Source organism: Chamaea fasciata, unplaced genomic scaffold (genome assembly GCF_029207755.1).
Source record: "Chamaea fasciata isolate MVZ Bird 193981 ecotype frontalis unplaced genomic scaffold, bChaFas1.0.hap1 SCAF_6, whole genome shotgun sequence".
Lineage (NCBI taxonomy): Eukaryota > Metazoa > Chordata > Aves > Passeriformes > Sylviidae > Chamaea > Chamaea fasciata.
The window spans coordinates 7011982-7033681 of record NW_027094091.1 but is presented as its reverse complement, the minus strand read 5'-3'; the positions used below and the strand labels follow the sequence as shown (position 1 = coordinate 7033681).

The 21700-nt window shown below is 36.2% G+C and overlaps 1 protein-coding gene across 2 annotated transcripts; it reads right to left on the bottom strand.

Annotated features, from left to right (window-relative positions):
- Positions 1-3345: 3345 nt before the first annotated feature.
- On the bottom strand, positions 3346-21036 carry RNF212 (ring finger protein 212). 2 transcript variants are annotated; one of them, XM_066184925.1, is made up of 12 exons: positions 20562-21036; positions 18939-19000; positions 15127-15201; positions 12382-12438; positions 10760-10818; positions 9284-9348; positions 9125-9194; positions 8300-8345; positions 7474-7537; positions 5842-5914; positions 4891-5078; positions 3346-3664 (listed from the first exon to the last, which is right to left on the bottom strand). In XM_066184925.1, the coding sequence occupies exons 1-12, from the start codon at positions 20671-20673 to the stop codon at positions 3627-3629; spliced, it is 909 nt and encodes a 302-aa protein (XP_066041022.1). In that variant the 5' UTR covers positions 20674-21036; the 3' UTR covers positions 3346-3626. The 2 variants fall into 2 exon arrangements, with proteins under 2 accessions (XP_066041022.1, XP_066041023.1); XM_066184926.1 differs by lacking the exon at positions 15127-15201.
- Between the last annotated feature and the right edge of the window lie 664 nt (positions 21037-21700).

The window sequence follows — 21700 nt, the reverse complement described above, 5'->3', positions numbered from 1 at the left end:
GGCACAATTGTAGAAAATGCTCCTTGGCAAGTATCAGGTACTATGTCTAACAGACCAAGCATTTGTCTGCAACAGACTTCCTTTGTGTCACACAGGAATAAATAGACATGATGCTGCCTTATATGGTATAAGCATCACCTTGTGAGGGAGATGTGATGACTGTGAAATGAAGCTGAAGTTGGCAACGATAATGCAAACAAGAGGATACCTTCAGCATGAGTGCTGACCCCATTGCATGAATAGCACAATTCTGACTCGTAATAAAATCCTCTGCTATTGTCTGTGTGTGCATAAAACACCCTTGTAGTGAAATATATACTCGTGATCTCTCCCAGCAAACTGAAAAAGATAAATTAATGCCCTCTTATGCCTTAAGGCCAGAAAGCTGCAGACAAACTGAAAAGAACTGGATGTCAGCTCAGTCTGTTTCTCAAAGTTGCACAGCACATCTTCAGCTGCAGCTTCTTAACGCTGAAGTCTTGAATATTCACTGCGCATTGCCAAAGTCCTCTGCTCAGAAATTTTCAAAATTAATAAATAATTTATTCCTTCAGACCACTATTGCTTACCTCCCTCAGCATGACTGATCCCTGCTTCCATTTTTATCTTTCACATCCCTGAGGACTCCTGTATCTTAGTTTTAACTTCCAGTGACCTTATGTAGTCCCTCACATTTTCTGTTCACCTTCGAGAGATTTTCTGATGTTTCACATTCAGGCTCTACATCATATCCTTGTTCTTCCTCTCACCGTCTGTAGCTTTTCCATGTAAGTTCTGTACCGGAAAGGTCACAGACCCGATCTCAGGCCCCTTGGCCAAAGAGCAGTGAGGAGTGAATTTGTTTAGAGGTAGCTCAGCACCCTCTGCTGTATCCTCAGCGAACTGCAAATTTCCCTGCAGGTGAAGGACCAATTCCTCGCAAAAGAAAGAAAAATTCTGTGAAGACAGATGCCTAAGGGCATGACATAGGAACTTCCGTGCCTGCTGGGAGATAGAAAAAACTTTGCTTTTTCCCCTTCTCCTCTTCTTAAGGAATGAAATACCGAATATAGTATTTTCAACTTTTTTAAACAAATAAAAAAAGCATTGAAATTGGCAAATGACATTCCTCAAACTGTTTTAACCTTTTAAATTATTTTTCCTACCCACTACTTTAATTTATAGAACGGTCACTTAGATGTAAGGTGTGAAAAAAATCACATTATATTCAGTCAAATTTTTTTTCATTTATTTTCTGAATTGGGAAGCACGAGGATGTCATTCAAGTGTTCCTCCTCAGCATGGATAGCTCCAGAATCTTTGCTTTCTTTCTCAAATTAAATTGTTTCTCTTCAAAGCGCATTTCAAAGCTGTAATATTTCTGAAGATAAGGTTGCTGGATTTTTTTTTTTTCCTTCAGGATTAGACTGTGGGCTCAAATACATAAGGTAATACATGTTAAGTAGAAGATACTACCAGACAGTACTAAGTAGATCAAAGCAGCAATAAAATAAATATCCATTTTCATACTACAGTTGTTTTCTTTATTGATATGATGTTCCAAGTTCTCTTCTCAGCCTACAGCTACAAAACACAGTCTGCCTTTTTCCAGCTCTCACCACAGAAAAGGTAAACTGATGATTACCTGAACCATGAAGATTGTTACTGAATCTGAGTGGAAACCATTGTGGTGAGCAGGAAACAGAAATCATTCCGTTCTCCGTGAACATTAATTCACAACTCTGAATGACAGGGTGATTCTTTGTTACTGTGACTGTTGTAGATCTAGCATGTATGACTCTCTCCTACACAAATTCTTTCAGACAGGGCCCATAGACACAAATTTTCAGCTGCTTGAAGCTCAATTCTGCAATTGATGAGGGCTTGCGGAGTGGGATGAAAAGAGAAACAAAACCAATAAAACCAAAGTATTCCACCTGACTGCAGAATGCAACTTCCAGAAATTTTAAAAGCTACAGTACAACTTCACAGACTTGGATGATGACTCCGCAGTGTGATGAAACACAGATTAGACAGAATCCCATCTTGGGATCCAAACAAACAGAAAACCACTGGGGCACAAATAATGTCAAAGTTGGCAAAAATGTTTTACCAGCCTCACTTTTCAAGCTATTGAAGCTCATCCAGAACTAAAGGAGAGTTAAAATTTTTTAAGTTACGCTACACACCTTTATTTGAACATGTCTGTGGCACTGTAAAGTTAAATCTCTTGAACGGACGTTTGCTTAGAAGGAAGTTGACTTTGAGATCCCAGCTAAACTCTGAAGTATAAAAATACTGAGGAGGAAAAAAACTCACCAACTTTCAAAAAAAAAAAAAAAAAATTAAAGGCAGCTATACATTACAATATATACATTACAATAAGGCAAATGGGAAGTTGAAAATTCCCATGCTGGAGCAGGGCAAGGACTCTTCTTCGCGAGCAGTGGAAGAAACATGTGATGAACTGATTATAACTCCCTTCCTCTGTCTCCATGCACTTCTGGGGGACCAGGTAGAGCTGGAAAGGAGGGAGGGGTGCAGGGAAGGTTTTTTAAGAATTATTTTACTTATCATTATCCTGCTGTGATTTTCTTAGTAATGAATTCAATCAATATCCTCGAGTCTGGTTTTCCCATGATGGTATTTGGTGAATGACCTCTTCCAATTCTCATCTCAACTCCTGAATCTTTCATTGTTTTCTCTGTCCCATCCACTTGTGATGTGAAAAGTAAAACATTTCAACTCCAAAGGAATTTATCCTATGTTCCGGGAACTTAATCTCAAAAAACTATACCAGCTTTTAGTTTTATTATACCTAAAATAGTCCAGGTAAAGTTAGGGTCAAAACAAAACAAAGGCATTTGATGACTCAGTCATACCAAAATTTTGCCATACACACAGTGATGGTGGAAATATGAATTTCAGAGTTGTTCTCAGAAGGAATAGGCTGCATTCTGGTACCCTTAATTCAGAGTCTCCAGTTGCTATTCTTGTGCAAAAGTAAAAGTAGTCTTTGCTATGTTTTGTCTCTTTTATCCCAGTTCCCCCATTTCATTCCATTTTGGGAAGAAACTGTTGCTACCTAAATCAAATGGTGAACTTTCACAAGTGTGGAACAGACACTGTGCTCTGAGCTCAGCAGAGCCTGCTAGAATGTAATATCCCTCAAAATTTACCCCTTTTTAAAGAGTGCAAACAAAAGGAGATTGCACTAAGAACCAAACTTTGGAATTCTGTAATAAAAAATCCATAAATAAATTTCTTTTTTTTAGGACTGCAGTCTATCTGTAATACTGTACAGGCACAATTATTTATCCTGCAGCTCAATGCACTCACAGCAAAAAATGCTCATTCAACAAATCATCGTGTTTTGCCTTAACACTTAGGCAATAAAGGACTTTTATTTACGCTATACATTTGAAACCAGAATTTTGAAAAACAAGAAAATTTTGTACTCCCACCTAAAACTTCAGCAGATGTTAATCAGAAAGATCAGTGATGTTTTAAATACAGTATTCATGCTGAACAATTTGCTGGTTTATGCCAACTTGACATATTATGGAAGTAACAAATACTTTGATATCCAGAGACTACGCAGTGCTTCTTCAGATGCCTCTTAACCAAAACAATTCACAGATGTTTGCTCATCTCTCTGCTGAATGTCCTCTTAAATTAGTTGATCCTAGAACAAAAATACAGGTAGAAATGAAAAAAACCAAACCTGGTAGAACTAAATTAAAGCTCTATTTGTGTAAACTATTTGGGGAATTTATATAAGGAAAAGCAAAACTATCAAAAATTAAAAATACAACCTATACACTTGATGAAAACTTTTCTGTTGTCATTTTCATGAACATAAATGTGCTCCTCTGTATTTCCATAAAAGCATTTTTGCCATATTCCAATTTTAGCTACACAAGTCAGTCTTCAAAGCTTTAATCTGTATATGAACTGAAATTAATTGCAATCATATAGCCAAATGACATCTATTACTAAAGTTTAATACAGCTACTCTTTTATAACATTAATTTCTCCTACATTATTTAGAGATCCTATCAGGTTCACGCATTATTTCACATATTGTATCACTGTCCAGAAATTGCACAATTAAAAACATTGTGATGTAAGCTTTTACAAGCTATAAGCCTTCATTTCTTAAAATATTTTTATTTTGGTTTCATGACCTCCAAACTATTTGGGGTGTGCGGGAAAGTCACATTTATTACAATGGACTAAACGTGCTTTAGAGATGAATTATCTTTTTAATATAAGTTAAAAGAATATTTCACTTGTGATGCAAACTTGGCAGTAAGGAGAATCAGGTCTGCAAGATATGATTGGTCAGGGTGCTACATGATCTCATCTAGGCTCTTCTTCCCAAAAAGGGCTGGACCATTCAAGGTGCCTTCTGACCAGGGCTGTTCCAAGATTCTGTGACTCTGATGCTGTGATTTTATTAATTAATCTGCTCCAGTGCAATTCCCACCCACATTGACCCCCTTGGGCTCACATTTATGCAGCTGCTTTTGCTAGTTTTATGTTGCACTCAACAAATAACACCCAGGACTAGCTCCCTTTTTACTGTGATCTGTGGACATTTACATGGATGTCTTGATAGGCAGATCTTTAAGAAATGTGCAGTGGAGACAGAAAATTTGGACATTATCAGATTTAAATCTCTGTTAAAATCTAATTCTGAAATGAAGCAAGAAGACATTTTCACAGCAGATATCATCCCACACATAAGACCAAGGCAAAAACACAATCATAAACACCAACATCTTTCATATTTTGCTGAGAGCCTACTTCCAATTCTGAAATATAATTTTTATTTTGGTTCATTCATTTAAGGTGCTATGTTGAATTTTTTTCAGGAAGTGGTAAAGATTATCTTATAAATATACTTGCCTTGTTGTCTTTGCAGGAGTCCAGAGATGGTGATTGGCTGCCTTGCCAGAGGCAGCTGTGGGGAAGGTGATGTAAATGAATACAGCTGAGGAGTTCTGAAAGTTAAATTAGCCCAGGACCCCCTTTGACTGCTCTGGGATCCAGATGATGATGGACATGCACTACGTGGTAATCCTACAGGGGTGGATCTGTTAATGAAATTAATTCATTCATGTGATTTGAGGCTATTTCTACAACAATACAAAAGATTCCAAAATTACTTCAATTTGTTGTCTATTATTTTAAAGGAAAATGTTATAAATTACGTATTTTTACTCATTTAAGATTTTTACATATTTCAAAAAGCAGATTGACAAAAAAATTACGGAATCCGAGGTGGAAAAAAAGAAATACTTTGTTACACATATTTTAAATTTCTGTTAGGAAGATATATTTGGCTTAATGATTATAAAGAAAAAGAGTAAAATTTTTCCAGAATGATTTAAAGTTATTTATTGATGTTAATAATTCTCACAGTTTAAGACATTTTCAATGTTTAAATGAAAAAACCAGAAACACCTGTTGCAGGCTGCATGAAAAGTTCAGGTTATTCAGAGAGCAGAGAGCAGCCCTTGTGCAAATATTGTGCTTCCATCTCTGATTTTTATAAGAATGATACAGGCAGAGACGTTGTTAAACTTCCTCACTATAAAATTACTAACCCTTTTTAAAGGATGTAGATGGCAACAGCTACAGAGGTACAGATTATATCCGCACATTTTTGAAAAACTTTATTTCAAAATAAAACTTTCCCCCAAAAGCAAACATGTATGTAGATGATAGCCAGGCTGCACAATAACACTTCTTCACATCTAGAATATAACCTTTCAACATACAGATTAATACAGGCCAGAGGGGAAATTTCAATCTCTTATAGGAGATTGGTAACCTCTTGAAAAAGCACTGAATTACCTTGCAGATCCTGCTCCAAAATTCCTCCTTGGCATTATTACAGCTGTCTGAGGACTTCTGTAGGATACACTGCCTGTTGGAATAAGATTTTTGCAAACAATTTTTGTAAATTATCCATTTTACTTAAGAGATAACTTAGGAAACAAAGATTAGTACTTTTATTGCATGATTTGGGACAAATTCATGATTGATTCATTCAAGAACTAAAAATGGTGTACAATTACAATAGTCAATGAGAAAGCTCAGCTGTCACGAAAACATCATATTGTACCATCCCTGCAAATCTTGTTCCAGTAAAACACATGGTGGTTCCTTTCACCTTCTTTCATTTATTAGACTATTTTTAGACTATCAAGACAGCTGTGCTGAAGTGCTCCAGTTCTTCAGCTGATTTTTTTTTGCCCCATCCACCTCTGAGAAGGAAACTTTCCTTAGTGCACCATTAAATCATTGTTTCCACTTACCCTTACTTTCACACATAAACTTTGATTCCCTCAGCACTGTCCACTGCAAAACTTTATGTGAAGGTTCTGAAATCTGCTGAACACATAACTGTTCTACATAAAATTTTACTGTCTAATAAATATCTATTTATATTTAGACACAATAAAAAAAAAACAGTTAACCTCAGCTCTCTTTATCTTGTTATGCCTAAATTTATAGGCAACCATACATTCAGGAAGGGTCTGAGCATATAAATCAGACATAACACAAAAAAAGCAATTTTTCCTCTTTCATTGAAATTGAATTGCAATTGCATTTGTCCTTGTTTCAGGACACTTACACCGTGTAAAAACACAAGAGTGCTAAAAGTTCTTTATGTGGCTGCAGATGGTTTCTATGAACTGCTGAAGCCAGGTGAAAGCCTGCCTGAGCATGGACTGCTGCAGAAACATGCTGAATGTAAAACCAAGAATGGGAGAGACACATAAATAGTAGGCCTGCAAAGCATTAGGAATTCTGGGAAACTCCTCACAAATAAACAGTTCTCAAGAGACTGCACCAATTCCAGTAGGCCAGTTCCAGTAAAACTCATGTTTTATTTACATATGGGTGTTACCCAAGTTCAGGGTATGAAGGAATGAAAAAAAGTAGTGGCAGATAAAATGTCTTATACCCTATAACAGTGATAAGGTGAAAAAAAAAACCCTTTTCAAAGAAATTCTTGATCTCAACTACCTCACTTATGTTATTAAATATTTTTTCAACTTCCCTTTAGTTTCCCCCCCTTTTCTTCATGTGATATTTAATATGAAATTATGGACAATGTTACTCTCTGTTAACCACAAACATAAAATTATGAAGCTTAACAGAGGGTCAACAATGTATATTGCAAGCATTCCTGTTCTGCTCAATCACACATATAGTTACAGTATTTTCTTTGCAACTGTTGATTAGGCAAAAATCAGTTTGGTTACAAGTAATCATTTACTGAGCAGAAGAGGTAAGTACTAGGAAAACATTTCACACTTCATTTTAACCATTTCACAGCAGCTGGATTCAAGTCCACCTGGTAAATTCCTCACATCTCAACACAATTCAGGTTTTTATAGTAAATTGCTAATGTATGGGTTTTAATTTATTCATCCTCCTAATGTAACAGAGATGTTATTCAGTTGCAAAGTTACTCACCCATATGTCCATCCTGTGGTGGAGTTATTACTGACAATCTTGTTGGACCTGTTGGTGTCTCCAGCTAAATGAATGGCAAGTCATTAGCCACAGTGAAATAAGCATATTAATTATTAAGACATTTTAAGCAATACTGTTATATATTTTTCAGTTCTACAGAGCCTGCAGATTCCCAGAACTCTCTGCTGTCAGTTTTATTCATAGTAATAAAAGGCAAAACCTAAGAACTAAGGTACTATTTTTAAAGATCTATGGGCAGGTGGGAAATGCATGTATTTTAGCTTTATTATAACCTATCACGTTCAGATAAGAAGTGTTATGAGACACTCTCACTGTTTTCTGTGCTAATAATTCCATTTGCAAGTTAGCAGCTGTTCCTGGATGTTACCTCTCCTAACCAGGATACTAACACCATGAAAAGCTCCTGCCTTCATTCTCATATTCACAATATCTCTCAAAACCTGCAATTCCCTACTCAGGTATCAGAGTCTAAATGGTGCTTTCTGATCACTGACATTCTTGTAATATTGGGATTTTAAGAATTTGCCATTTACTTTGTCATCACAAGTTTAAAAGCCTGTATATGGCATGTGGAGAATATAATCCCAGAAATCCATGTTATGATTTATTTGCTTTTGGTTTCTTTCAGGGAGCATCAGACTTCTACCCTGCACCAAGCATATCTGAAATAATCATGCACATCAGAATGATTTTTGAATGGGATGGGGGGAGAATCCTACTTTTTGCAGCATTAACAGAGTAGGAGAAATCAAAAGGATATATGTGTGTAACTATTCATAAAAAAATATTTAAAAACCACACTTACTTTCCTCATTGGTGAAGGTACAGGATCAACCTCCATTGCCTCCATCCTTGCAAGAAAGGTCAAAGTAAGAATGACATTGTAATAAAAATAGCATTTTCATTATAAAGACTAAAATTATGTTAGATTCTAATGTTAAATTTGACTAGTAATGGAAAAGCATAATACATAATGCATAAGACATAAGTATTTAGGGCTTATTCCAAAACTCACTAGCAGTAAGAAAAATCTATTCATTGATTCTGAGCTTTGGTTTAGACATTTACAGAGAAAGTTATTTTATGATTAGCATCATTATTCTTCTAGTTGTTTGAATAAATGTGTATATTTATGTATTTGACATTTGTATCTGCAACGAGGGCACTCTGAATCTCTGGGTTTTTTGTACAAAAAAAAGTCACAGTCAAAGGTATAGAAATATTTTAGCTTGAGCAAGCTGTATATTCATTTTACTTAAAAGTAAATGAGCCTTACTGGACTGGCTCATCCCACCTAACCTGAGACAACTACAGTGTCCATTCAGGTGTCTGTACAATAAAATTAGTTTTTCTCTATGTTAAATGGAGAGTGTCTCACTAATCTATCTATCTATCTATTCCTCCAAAAGTTCTTTGGAATAAGGTGCATGATGTCTTAGATTTCTTTCCATCCCCACAACTGTAATGTACACTTGGATAGATGAGACTGTCCTCAGTTCTTTCATATTTGAACAGTTTGCAAAAACAAAACACAAAATCAGAAAATATTTTAAACTCATTACAAGAAGGTTAGTTTCTGTATAAAATATTAGTTAAGATTTTCATCGAAAATTAACAAATTTGTACCCACGTGTCAGAAGTGGAAGGACGACTGGAATGAAGAGAATATGAAGAATAAACATTCTGTTTTCTTGAAGGAACTGAAGTCATTAAGAAATTTAATATTAGAACATAGCTATGTCCAGTTATAGGTATTCCATAGTTAATATTTTAAACCAACACTTCTTACTGGAAAATGGATTTCTGCTTGTACTGGAAAATGGCAGCGGTGTAGTTTTTTCAGGAGGTTTCATACTAAAGGGGAAAGAAGAAACAACAGATATAAATTAAAAGCTGGCTTAATTAGTTAACATGTTTAACTAGACAATAAAGCATAAAATCAAAGCATTTTATCCATCAGTAGCAGGTTTTAACCTAACATGACTTGCCATGAAGCAAAGTAAGAATTTATTTGGTAAAGCTATGAACTTGTTCTTTACATCATAATATCTGCAGTGCTCATTACATACTCCGCAATATCAAATTTAGCACAACATTATGGCAAAGCACTTTAGAGAACAAAAGATGTTAAAATACAATGATTAACTATAGCTAAGTACAAAATTGATTTCCTTTCATGAAATTACAGATTTACCAAACTTTAAGAAATCTAGTTGTCAAATGAAATGTTGGCATTTTCATGCTACTCAACAATAACTTTGTAAAACTGGTACCTTTGGTAAGAACCATAAACAGGAGGAATATGCTTACTAGACAAGCAAGGAAAGGCCCTAGGACACTACTCTCTAGGTAGAACTCAAAAAAAAATCAGAAATTCAGTTAAAACTCTGTTTTTGTATAACCAAGATGTTATTAATTTGAGACGCAGACAAGAAAAGGGAGGCAGTGAATAAAAATATATAAATTGCAATAATCCACAACATACAGAGTTTTGTTTATACTGGTTTTTCTTTCTGTTGCATTACACCAAGCAGCCCAAGAGAGTAAAATACAGTATTATGTGGATTTAAGAGTCAAGGGAAAGTCTGTACAAAAAAAAAAAAAAATACAGAAAAGGAAGAAAGATCAATTACAGATCAAATCTGTGAAATTAAAATGCTGGTCTCATGAACTGGCTTATTAAGGAGATTTAAATAACATTTATGGCTTTATGTTGGAAATAAGTAAGATGAAAAGATGCAGGTGTGTCAGTCATTGAGCAGGGGGATAACAATGAGGACCTCTTGGCTACCAATTTGAAACATTTGAGAAAAAAGACTAATTCAAGATGAGACAAGAATGTAATTTTTACTAGAAACAGAAACTATGAGAACCATGTTACAAAATTCTAGTAACTTTGTAAATGGGCTAAGATACCAGGAAATACCATAGTACTTTCCAGGCTGATGCTATAAAGTCCATTGCAAACTATACCAACATGGTTATGTAACTGCAAAAAAAAAATTAAAACTGAGGATCTATGTGATAGACTTTATTAAAAGCTAATTTTTAGAGTTAACTACTAAGTTGTATTTAAAAATAAAAAATTTCTTCCTGACAGGACTGATTATTGTGAATAAAATGGATCTGATGTCAGAAATCACTATACATTTATTTCCATAAAAACATATGAGGAAGGCAAACAAAACATAAATTTTTTTTTGTTTTATCAATTAAACTTGCTGTTGTCTGATTACATTTACTTTTGCTGCATTAGACCTCTTACCATTGTAGCTGTTGCATTTGTTGTGTTACTTTCTGAAGAGACTCTTCCAGCTTTGCTATCTGTGAGATAATCAGATTTAAACAAAGCCTATTTGTGTGATATACAGCTTCATTTTCATCCAACTAGTATTCTAAAGTGTTGAAAGGCTGCTTTCTATTGGTTTTAATCCTAAAACATCATTGCTATTCCGGATTTATTGGAGCTGTTATGGCTGTGTTATGGACCCATTAAAAACTCAGTCTGGAAGAGATATGCTTCTTTTCGGCAGTTAAAGGTTTAGTTTGATTACCTTTTCTTAAGTGTGCTGATAATATTGGATAAATGAATACTAGGAAAAGTGCTTAAAATTGTTTTCTTTTGCTTCCTATTTTCCATATCTGATATAAAAAGCTTTGTTATGATTAATATGGAGTTATCTGAAAAAGCTACTAATAAATGTAAAAAATACTATGTTCCCATATTTCACATTTCAGATTCAAAATGTATTCAGTTCACTGTGGTATCTATTTGTAGTAAGCTTAAGTGAAAAGTAGTCCCTACTACATTAGAGACACAACCGGAAATATCTCCATTAAAGAATGCTATGAGCTGGCAAAATTGAAGAATATTAAGGTCAAGAACACTAGGTCAGCTCCCTAGTACGCTTATTTTTTATAGTCTTTCATTATGTGAACATATATTATATTTTATGAAGGATGTAAAAGTTTACTCAATAGTTTCAATATTGCATCTGTATTTTATCCTTAATTTCCATCATGTGACCTCAATCCTTCACACTATTCATATTTTGATTTGAAATTATGAATTTGCCTGTTAGCTTTACATGCTTCTTAAACTATTATTTGACTCTTTCAATAAAATTATCTGGTTTATAAAATCACATTGTTTGTGGGACATACTATGCTCTTTTAGCAGATGCAAAACTGTGCAAAACAGATTAAAGTAAAAAGGTAATTTAAGATCTGGTTTTTGGTATTCTGTTTTCTTCCTAATGAGAGCTAGGTTTAATTACGAAAGGAACCAGTCAGGAAGAATGTACTTTACCCTGTTGTATTTCTAAGGACATCCCATGTCTATTTAATCTAGACTAAACTATTTAATCAAATACTATTTAATCAAATACTTAGAAGTAGCTGAAAACTGAAAAAGAAAACTGCCTTCCTACCTACAAAGGAAGAAGCATAGTCACAAATGCAGTACCTGTTCTCCACAGAATAATTAATTCTGTCCTTCACATTGAGCTATCCCAAATTCAGGTTATTAGCCCTTAGTCTAGTTTCCCATTGCTCAAGCTTCTCATTTATTCTGTCAGCCCTAGTCTTCTATTCCTCTGGGCTTACCTCCACTTTCTCCATACTGTGAACTGGTTTCTTCCCTCCCTGTCCTTCAATTCTCCATTTAATCTTAACCACCTCAAAACTAGAATATTTTATTAGTCACCAGAATTAAGAGTCCTCACAGACTTTCAACAATTAAAAACTGGTATTAATAATGACAGTAATGAGTCAATCCTGATAAATTATTCTGAGTAGTCCAATAAAAGATCAATATAGTTTCTAAAAATAAACCAAAGTAACAAGGCAAACATAAACAAAACCCTAGAAAATCACAATCAGAGTTACCTTTTGTTTGTGGTGTGCCAAAAAACGCTTACGATGTTTTTCTTGAAATTCTGAAACCTAAAAATAAATAGTTATATCAAGCTTCACATAATTACATTTATGCACCTCAGCAAAGAAGTGATGGAAAAGAACTACTTCACAGTATGCAAAGTTTTGTGTCTTTTAACAGGCAGTTAACATATCTTCTATAAATTCTCTTAAAAAAATCCCAAATTATTCTAAGTTATCACTGATAGACAAAGTCTTATAATTTAATCAAATATGACCTACAGTAGAGCTGGTAGATTTATTTCACTGGAGTTATATTTTAACACTACGTTCAATAAAAAGGTAAAGATATTAAAAAGCCAGTTTAGCTGCAGTGTTTCTTATTCATCAGTGCTAAGCAAACACATAACATTAATGGCAACATAAAAAGTAATCTGTCTTACTGGCAATTATAATGTGCCTTGTAAAAATACCCTGTTAATTAAAAAATAATTGTTAGACACAGAGTCTGGTGATGTGTAAGCACTTCTTATGTCCAGATGAAGATCATAAACCACGACAAGTTAAAAGTAAAAATGACAAGGTAGGTAAGACAAGAGCTTGAGGAACAAATTACCATAGTCAGTAACTTCTAATAAATCTTTCTTCTCACATGTAAGAAAACTGCCAGAAAATCTGTGGGAATAGAGAAAACCAAGAAGAAACACTCCGAGAATATAAACCCGTAGAGGTGTATCCAACTTAAACAGTTACTTTTCATTCCCCCTGGAAGAACCTGGGAGGCTGCCGCTGAATACTCATCAAAGGATCAGGCATCTCTTTGGAACAACTGATGGAAGAAATACCCACTTTAGAAAGCAATGGCTCTGAGCTGCCTCCACTCACTCAGAAATACGTTCCTGGGTCTAGGAGAAACCTGAATTTGTCATTTTAGTGCTCAGTACCAGTCAAACAGTAAATCAGATCAGTGGTTTAAAATGCAATAGGAGGCACCATCATTCCCCTTTAAAAAATGCATGTTCCTATATCCTGAATCTGCTCAACATCTCAAAAAGAATAAAGCAGGTCTGACAACAGTTCAGATTAATCAGAGGTATGCAAGAACTTCAGTAAAAGAATCACCACATAGAATATGAATCTTCATGGCTGAAAGACAGTTGAAGAAGGGATGCATCAGCAGTCTAAAACAAATGATTAGCACAGATGTAGTGCATGAGAACTGATACTCTTCCCTCCAGAATGAGATTCAAGAGTAAGAAATGAAACTAACAGGTTAAAATCTTAAAAATTAAAATATCACCATGCAGTGAACAACCTGTGGACCTCCCTTCCACAACACGAGACAGATGCTAAAATTCAGGAAACAACCTGACAATTATGTGGGGAAAAAATATCCACCACAAGCTTCTGAATGCAAAGGACCAACCCCACCCTGAGAAATCCCTGTGCCACAAGCTGTTGAAAGCTGGGAGGCTCTTCTGAAGATGTATCACTACACCCAGCTCTGCTCTCACTAAGCACCCACCAATGTGGCAAGACACTAAATTAGATAAGAGATTAGATAAGATGCTCTTATGTCTTTTGATGCTGGGACAAGTTCTGAACATACCTCACTGCCTTGACTACACTTCAGTATGTTCCCAACAGGTTATCTCAGGCTCCAGAAAACCCACCTCAGCCTCGAGAGATTGAGCCCTCTTCTTTTCTTTCTTTAGGCACATTATGAAAGTTTGTATTCCCATGTGATTGGAGGAGTGGTTCCCTGCACTTGTTCAGTTTATGGAGTAACTGCTGATCCTGCTGTTAGAAAGTGGGTATGGAAGGACAGAGGGAATCTACATCTTTACCTTGTGTCACTTCTGCATCTGAGGAAGAGCACAGCTCAGGAAAGGGGCCAAGCTCAGCTTTGGAAAAGTCTGTGAAGCCTGGGGTAGAGCAAATGTGAATCCATGAGCATTGCTGGAGAATCAGGTGATATTCCCTGGGTTACTGTTTCTGCTGGATCAGGAAGCTCACCCGAAGATCAGCAAGTCCCAGCCCAAGGAGATGAGAACAGACAAAGAAAGCTGCAGCTGGGCCCAGGGACAATGCACTACTGGAGTGGTTGAAACTGCTGCTGAAATGCACAGGGAGAGGGACAAGGACACACAGCCCCAAAGCCAAGCTGAAGAGATGCAGAAAATGAGAAGGAAATGGGAGTTGGTATGCACTCATTTAACCCAAACAGCTACTGAAGTTCCTGACTGGGTACTAAGTCTGAAGAAAGGAATCCTATCTGGAATTCACTGAAAGCAAGAGGAAAACGACCTTGAAACCATTTACTGCATTTATCTGGGGGAAAAAAAAAAAAGAGCTGAGTTTTGATTAAAAAAAGAAAAAAAAAAATTAAAAAGAGAGAGAGCACAGTCAGCTCAGGTTTTCACTGTGTAACTTTTTATTGCTATAATTAAGGCACACTATCTGGGCACGTTTAAGCTTCTGGCAGATCTAATTTTTCATTGCATGGTATTGAAAGTGATTTTACACCATTAAAATAACCAGACTAGTGGTCCTTAGAGAAAGTTTGAAAACATAAGCAGTGACCATGATGAATAATTTATGTCTCCTTAATAACTTAGGAACTGTGGAATTAAGGAATACAGTAACGGTTATACATTCATTTTCAAGCACTCACTCCTACACTTTTCCCATTCACATAAAAATCAGTAGGAGATGCTGATTATTTTAGAAAGTTAAAAAGCTTTAAGGCAGATTCACCTGTGATACTTGTTTTGAATACTTCTTGCATAACACATCTACTCGCATGAACAGTGATTGAATATCAGGACTTACCTATGAAGAAATGAAAATATACCAAGGTTAGCATTTTTATTAGCAAGTCATATTAAAGAAAGTCCTTTGTAAAGTGTTCCTTAAATTGACTGATGTATACAAATAAAAAAAAAATTGACAGATCAGAGAAGAATAATGTAGAAATTGAAAATAGGCCTAGTTTTCTTTAATGGCCTTATCAACCATCTGGAAAGCATTGGACTTTTGTTTAAATATATTACCCACATATATACTTATTGTGATTAAGACAGTACCAGAGGACATTCAAGGAGGATGCTGTGGCCCCTGAAAGAGGAATTGCATTCACACCAACAGCCAGGTTTCTGGCAGCCCCTTTCCAGGCTTCTTGGTTCTCACCACTCCCAGCCACAGGGACACATCCTACAATCAGTTTTGTTTCAAAGTCCATTTTCAGAATAGTTCCAAAGCTGACTGGGATCCCTTTGTCTCTCCCTGCCCAGTGGGCAGCAGAATATTATCCTTGAAAAAGGAAAGAGCCCAAAAGTGATTGTTGAATTTTATAAGGATTTTATGACTTGTGTGTGCCTTTTAATCAGAGATCTTGATGTGGCCTCACAAATGGCCACCTGTGCTTTCAAAAAACGTTGAGTAAGTGCTCTATACCTAAGCCATCATTGTAATAAAAATATATTTGTTACTAAGGGTGAGGAAAAAAATGCTTCAAAATATAAAGTGAATTTCAGAATAATAATATTCAGACATCTATCCAAACCTACAAAGCAGTGTAGACAACTTAAGTGTTACTTTAATCCAGAATACACATATTTCTAATCTGTTCATAAGAAAAACAAAGAAAATACAACTCCAAAACAGTTATACTAGTTATAGTACAAAGTTGAAATAGTTAAACAACTTTCAAAAAACAATAAATCCAGGGGGAAAAAAAGCTACCTGTGAACTGGATGGCTCTCTTTGATTTACTGTGATTGTAGAAGAGAGGGCAGGCTTAAAACTACCCCAAATTCGAACAAAAAGACCAAAAATAATGCTTCTTCTTTGACGACAGGAGAAGGCTGTCCCAGAAAGAAGGCAGCCTTCATGTAAGGAACCACCTTTCAAAATCCAGCAAAAAAGAACTGAAACTGCTGTAGGAAAAATTTAAATTACTCCCAGAAGTATTAAAAACTTCAAAAATCTTTAAAAAAATAGAAAGATTTTAAAAGATTAATTATTAAAATAAAAAAGAACTAGGCCACCTGTGAATGAAGTGTCAGTTTTCTGGGATACTAAGAAAGCAGAAAGGATAATTGCAGTCACTTAAATTAAAAATAGTGCATTGAAATCAAAAAGGGTTAGGCTTTGCTCCACTTTAAAATGCACAAACATCTAGAAAAACAGTACTATTATCTACAACAAAAATATCTTAACACTAGCATAAAGTCAAATATCCAAGATTAAACAACAGCCAAACCTATTTTCAATGTGTGCTTAAATTAAATCTTAATAACAATAAAAGGAAATTGAGTCTCTTATGTATGAAAAAACTGATTGAGCAAGGAGCTAAATTAACAACTTGGATTTGCAGTAGATTTGTACCTTCTGTTTCCCATATTGTGACATCAGCTACTGGGAAGTCCTGTGCAGCAATTGATGATGCCCTGCACTGTTTGTCACTGCAGAGCTGTGCATGCTTTAGGAAAACTGTTTTTCCTTGCTTTCCCCAGCTACTAATTTTTAAAGAACTCACAGGAGGTAAATAATTGTATTTGAGATTCCCTCTGCAATTTTGCATTTGGTTGACATTAGCCAAAGCATTCAAAAATTTCCAGCTGACAGATGGAGAAACACAGACAAGACAGCACAGTTAACCTACCTGTGGTGTTTCAGTAAAGAAAAAAAAAACAAGACAATAATACACCATCTTGAAAAAATAAGACAGTTATAAAAATACATTCAGCTTCTTTAAATCAAATGCATTCATAGGAGTCAAGCTTTTGCAATCTCTTTAGGGTTCTATCAAAGCCATGATCTTGGTTTAAGTACCTATCAGATTTGAAAAAACTAAAACCCAACCAGCTTCATGCTGATGTAAAAACTCTTTCAAATAAAGATTTGTGTAACACTGTTTGTATTTTATCTGTTGCATGGAGGAGTAGCAGATGTTCCTATAATATTCTGAAACACTGAACAGCCAGATTCTGATTTATCATAACACTTAACCATCCTCTGGGGAAAAGCAAGTGGGGATCCTGAGGCACAGAAGGAAGACATAAAGGTGACAAGGATGCATTACTGTAAAGATGAGAATATTTAATGTGTACATGTTGATTACCCCGACATACAATTTAATTAGCAGTTCTTACACATTTATAGGACATCTTCCTCATTGGGAATTCTTCCATAGCATCAAGCTCATAAAGCTTCCCAGGTATATTTCCACTCAGGTTCCTGAATTACAGAGCCATGACTTTTTTATATGCATCTTTAATTATCATTCCAATCATTTTATCTGTCCTTAATCAAGGATAAGCAATCATCATTAATGTCTTTTTTAAAGAATATGGTAATTTGCTTCCTTCCAGCCCTCCAGAGCAGTGGCAGGCTCTAATGAAACATCTAATATTTTTGTTAGTATCCCAATCATTGCATTTGTCAACTCTTTCTGTGTTTTTGAAGTAAATTATCAAGTGCCGCTGCAATGGTGCAATTTAAGACTGATGTAACTTAAAAATTAACATTGTTTTGAGAAAGGTGTTGGACAAGATGATCTCCAGAGGTCCCTGACAACTTAAATTATTCTTTGATTGAGATGAATAATAAAGTTTGCAACAACAATAGGTTGATATTGAAAGCATAGTAAAATATGCCCTTTAGAATTTTTATGAAGGGCTTTGTCATTTTTTTTTTTCAGATTTGATTACTGTGTGCATTGTTCCTTTGTATTACAATTGCATTTTGTTGTTTGGTTGCATTTTTTTTAAATTGCATTGTCTTCTTCAATGTGCAAGATTCCTAGGAGGTTTTCATGTCTAGCTGTATTGAATTTTATTAAATGTTTTTAGTGCTTCTCTTTTATCCTTATAAGGCATTATCTCTTAGGTAGGCATCAGTCTACAAAAATATTAATGTTTTCAACATCTATTTATGAAATCAGCTAAAGAGAAGATTTCTCCTTGGAGACATGGCAAAATTAAATATTCCTAACGATTCATCAAGAAAGGGAATTAAAAGCTCTTAATTCTCCAGTGAATAACAAGAATTCCCCACAATATTTCAAACGCTTTCTTAATCACACAGCCAAAAGGAAAACAGTTAAGCTTAAGAGAAAACAGGGGAAAATACCCTAATCCACTTGAAAACACTGCTGAGCCATCATGCAGGTTTTCAATTCAGTCCATTACATGAAATAATTAATTACAGTTCATTTTCTGTGATGTACAAATGTCAAAATCAATGAACATTCTTCCACATTTTGAAAGCAGTCACTGATGTTATACAGTAACCAGCCATATTTCTTGTAAAGTGTAGAATGATTTACATTCTAGCAGTACCTGAAAACCTAAAAAGTGTCCATAGGCTTCAATTTGAAGGAACATATACAACAAAAAGCTGAGCTGTCTAGAGCCTAAGTATCTAAGTTCAGCAACCTATTATCAGTAAATATTCATGTCACAGTTGGCAAAGGCAAAAAAAGGAAGTATTTTTTAATGCAAATAGTTTTGCTGTTAAGCAAACCACATATTATTGTAATGTGACAAAACTAAAACTTGATTTACCTCTTTTGAAAGGACCAGGGTACGACAAGCACTTCTACAGACCAAACATTCATCTTTTTTGCCTGTAAGGTAAAGAGACATTTAAAATATAGATAAAACTGAATATATATTAACTACATTGTATATAGAATGCGATGCCTAAACCTCTGGAGTTTGGGGAAGAAATCTGCAGGTTACACAAGAAGTATAAATAAACATGAATAAAGAATTTGATTCTATAACGATTACACAGAGTTGCAAAGGAAAACTGTGTGTGAATGTCATCAGGTCTTACTCCTGTAAATAAGCATTCATGTAAATGATTTTATGAATATCATTAGTGTCACAGAATGCAGGTGACTTTTAGTTCCCTTGATTTAAATAGGACTACTTGCCTGGTTTAATTAAATGTATGCTTAAGTACATTAATGAGTTACAGTCAATCTGATATATTGCTTTTTAGATTGGGGCACAGTTGGGTTCTCCCAAGAAGAAAATGTATGAAACCCAAAGGTCAAGGAATAAATAATTTTATCTTCTGAATTCCTCCAATAAGAAAACAAAAAAATCACTTTTTAAAACTTTATGACTTTCAAACTCTTTGATTATCTGCAAACATATTAGAAAATATCTATAGCAAATGCACATTATTTCAATATTTACAATGGATAATTTTACTAGTTACTGCCTTTCTGAAGATTCTAAGGATCCGTGTTTACAAACATCTTTAAATCCATTTTAAACCTTGTATTGTCATTACTACTGAATTCACAGCAAAAAGACACATAATCTCACACACGTTTTTGTGCCAAACAATATTAAGAGCAGAAGGGAAAGATGCTGTTCATGTTCTAGGAGCCTGCAAGCTGTAGAAGCTGAATTTTATGATCCTCTAGCCTCAATAGCAACCCTGTGAAAACGCCTAGTCAAAAGTCTTTAGTTTTGAAACACAGATCGACCATTTCTTTTGTGTGCCCTTACAAAAACCAGGGCATTCAACATTATACGAAAGGGAAAAACATTTGATATTTGTCTGCTGCATTTTTTTATTTTGAGAAACAATTCCATTTTTCTTGTCCTTTCCATGTGTCTTGGTCCAAGAACATCATAGGAGTCCCAGAATACGATTCTGGAATTGTACATAACACAAGAGCTTCAAAACATCACCTCCACCCTTCCCTCATACTGCTGAAAGTTTTCAGGAACAATACTGAGCCTTAAAACTTATTAAGACTAATTTCCAAAACCTACCCTAAACAAATCCTACGGTTTTTTATTTGCTCTTTCACAAAGGAAAAACCATTACTTTTCCCAAATCAGCCAGAACAGAAGGCCATCTATTTGTGGGGCTTCTTGTACAAAATTATGGATCATAAGCATCCAGAATCCAGCTTTATTAAAGGCTCCATTGCCTGTGCCCAAGGCTTGCCCTCAAAGCCACATCCACGCGGAGGTGGACACAGACGGGTTTTGCTGTTCAAAGACAATCAACAGCAAGGATTGGAAAGGCTTATCAGTAACATTCGAGAAAGCGCTCAGGGCTTTCATTTTTTTCCCTCAGCGGGTCAGAAATACGGATGTTTGGAGTGGATGTGTGCACGCCAGCACAGCCCGCCCCGCCGGGCGCGCCCCAGCGGCCATTACCTTTCTGCAGGCAAACCTCACAGAAAACGTGGCCGCAGCTGGTCAGGCAGAATCGCGGCGTGGGGTTGCGGGGCTCGGACAGGCAGGAGTTGCAGAAGGCGGGCACGGCCATGGGGCAGCGGGGCAGGAGGGCCCGGCGGCGGCCCGGGGCTGAGGGAGAGCCGCTCGTCCTCAAGCCGAGCCCCGCGGGCGCGTCCCCGCCACGTCCCGCCCGCTGAGGCGGCCCTGAGGGCAGCGCCCCGCGCCCCTCCCGCCGCCGGGCCTCAGGGCTGCAGAGCGCGGTCCTCACACGCAACCCCCCCAAGAATTTGGTTTTTCTGGCGTCTCACTGCTAAAGCGGAGCGGTGCCGACGCACACAGTACTCCGAGAGATTCCTTCTCCCGTCCCCAAACGTGGGGAACTGAAGGGCACCCACAGGGCTCCGGGAAGGGGCTTCAGCAGGAGCCCCGCCCTGCTCGCTCCTCCCGGTCAGCAGATGGGGGAAAAAAAGCGTAGGAAATAATTGTGAGTTTCACTCTTTTAAATGCAAGAATCCAGGAAGTTTGCTAATTGGCTATCACGCGTTTGCTGTGGCATTTTCTGTTGTGGAAAAAGAGCAAAACAAGGAGATTTGATGTTCATTTCTTAGACAAAACAAACAAAACAAAACAACCCGCAACCCATTGTTTGCTAGCAATGAATTGATGGAAATTTTAGGGAGAAAGTCCCTTACAGACCTCGTTGCAGTGCAGGGTGTAGCTCTGGGTATGACAGAGCCACAAGCGGCAGAGGAAGATTTTAACTTCACAAAGGCTTCTGCCCCCAAAGTGCTTCCCAAAGGAGCTGTGAGTCAACTTCTGCTTTATGGAGTTAATTAAAGATCTTGAAGGAGACTGAAAACATTTCATAAAAGCAAAGATTATGACGATGTTGATGATATGATGATGATTACTATTATTAATAATAATACTACCACTAGTAGTAGTAAAGAATTAAGTAATCACGGGTTATATTTGAGACGCCCAAGTCTCAGTGCCGAGTCTTTGAGTACAGACCTAATTAATATGGTGGAACATGATCGGCTCTTTTATAAATTCCGAATTGTTGCTTGTTCCTGGATTACCAGCTGGAGTGTATTGTAAGTGAAATGAGTTATGTT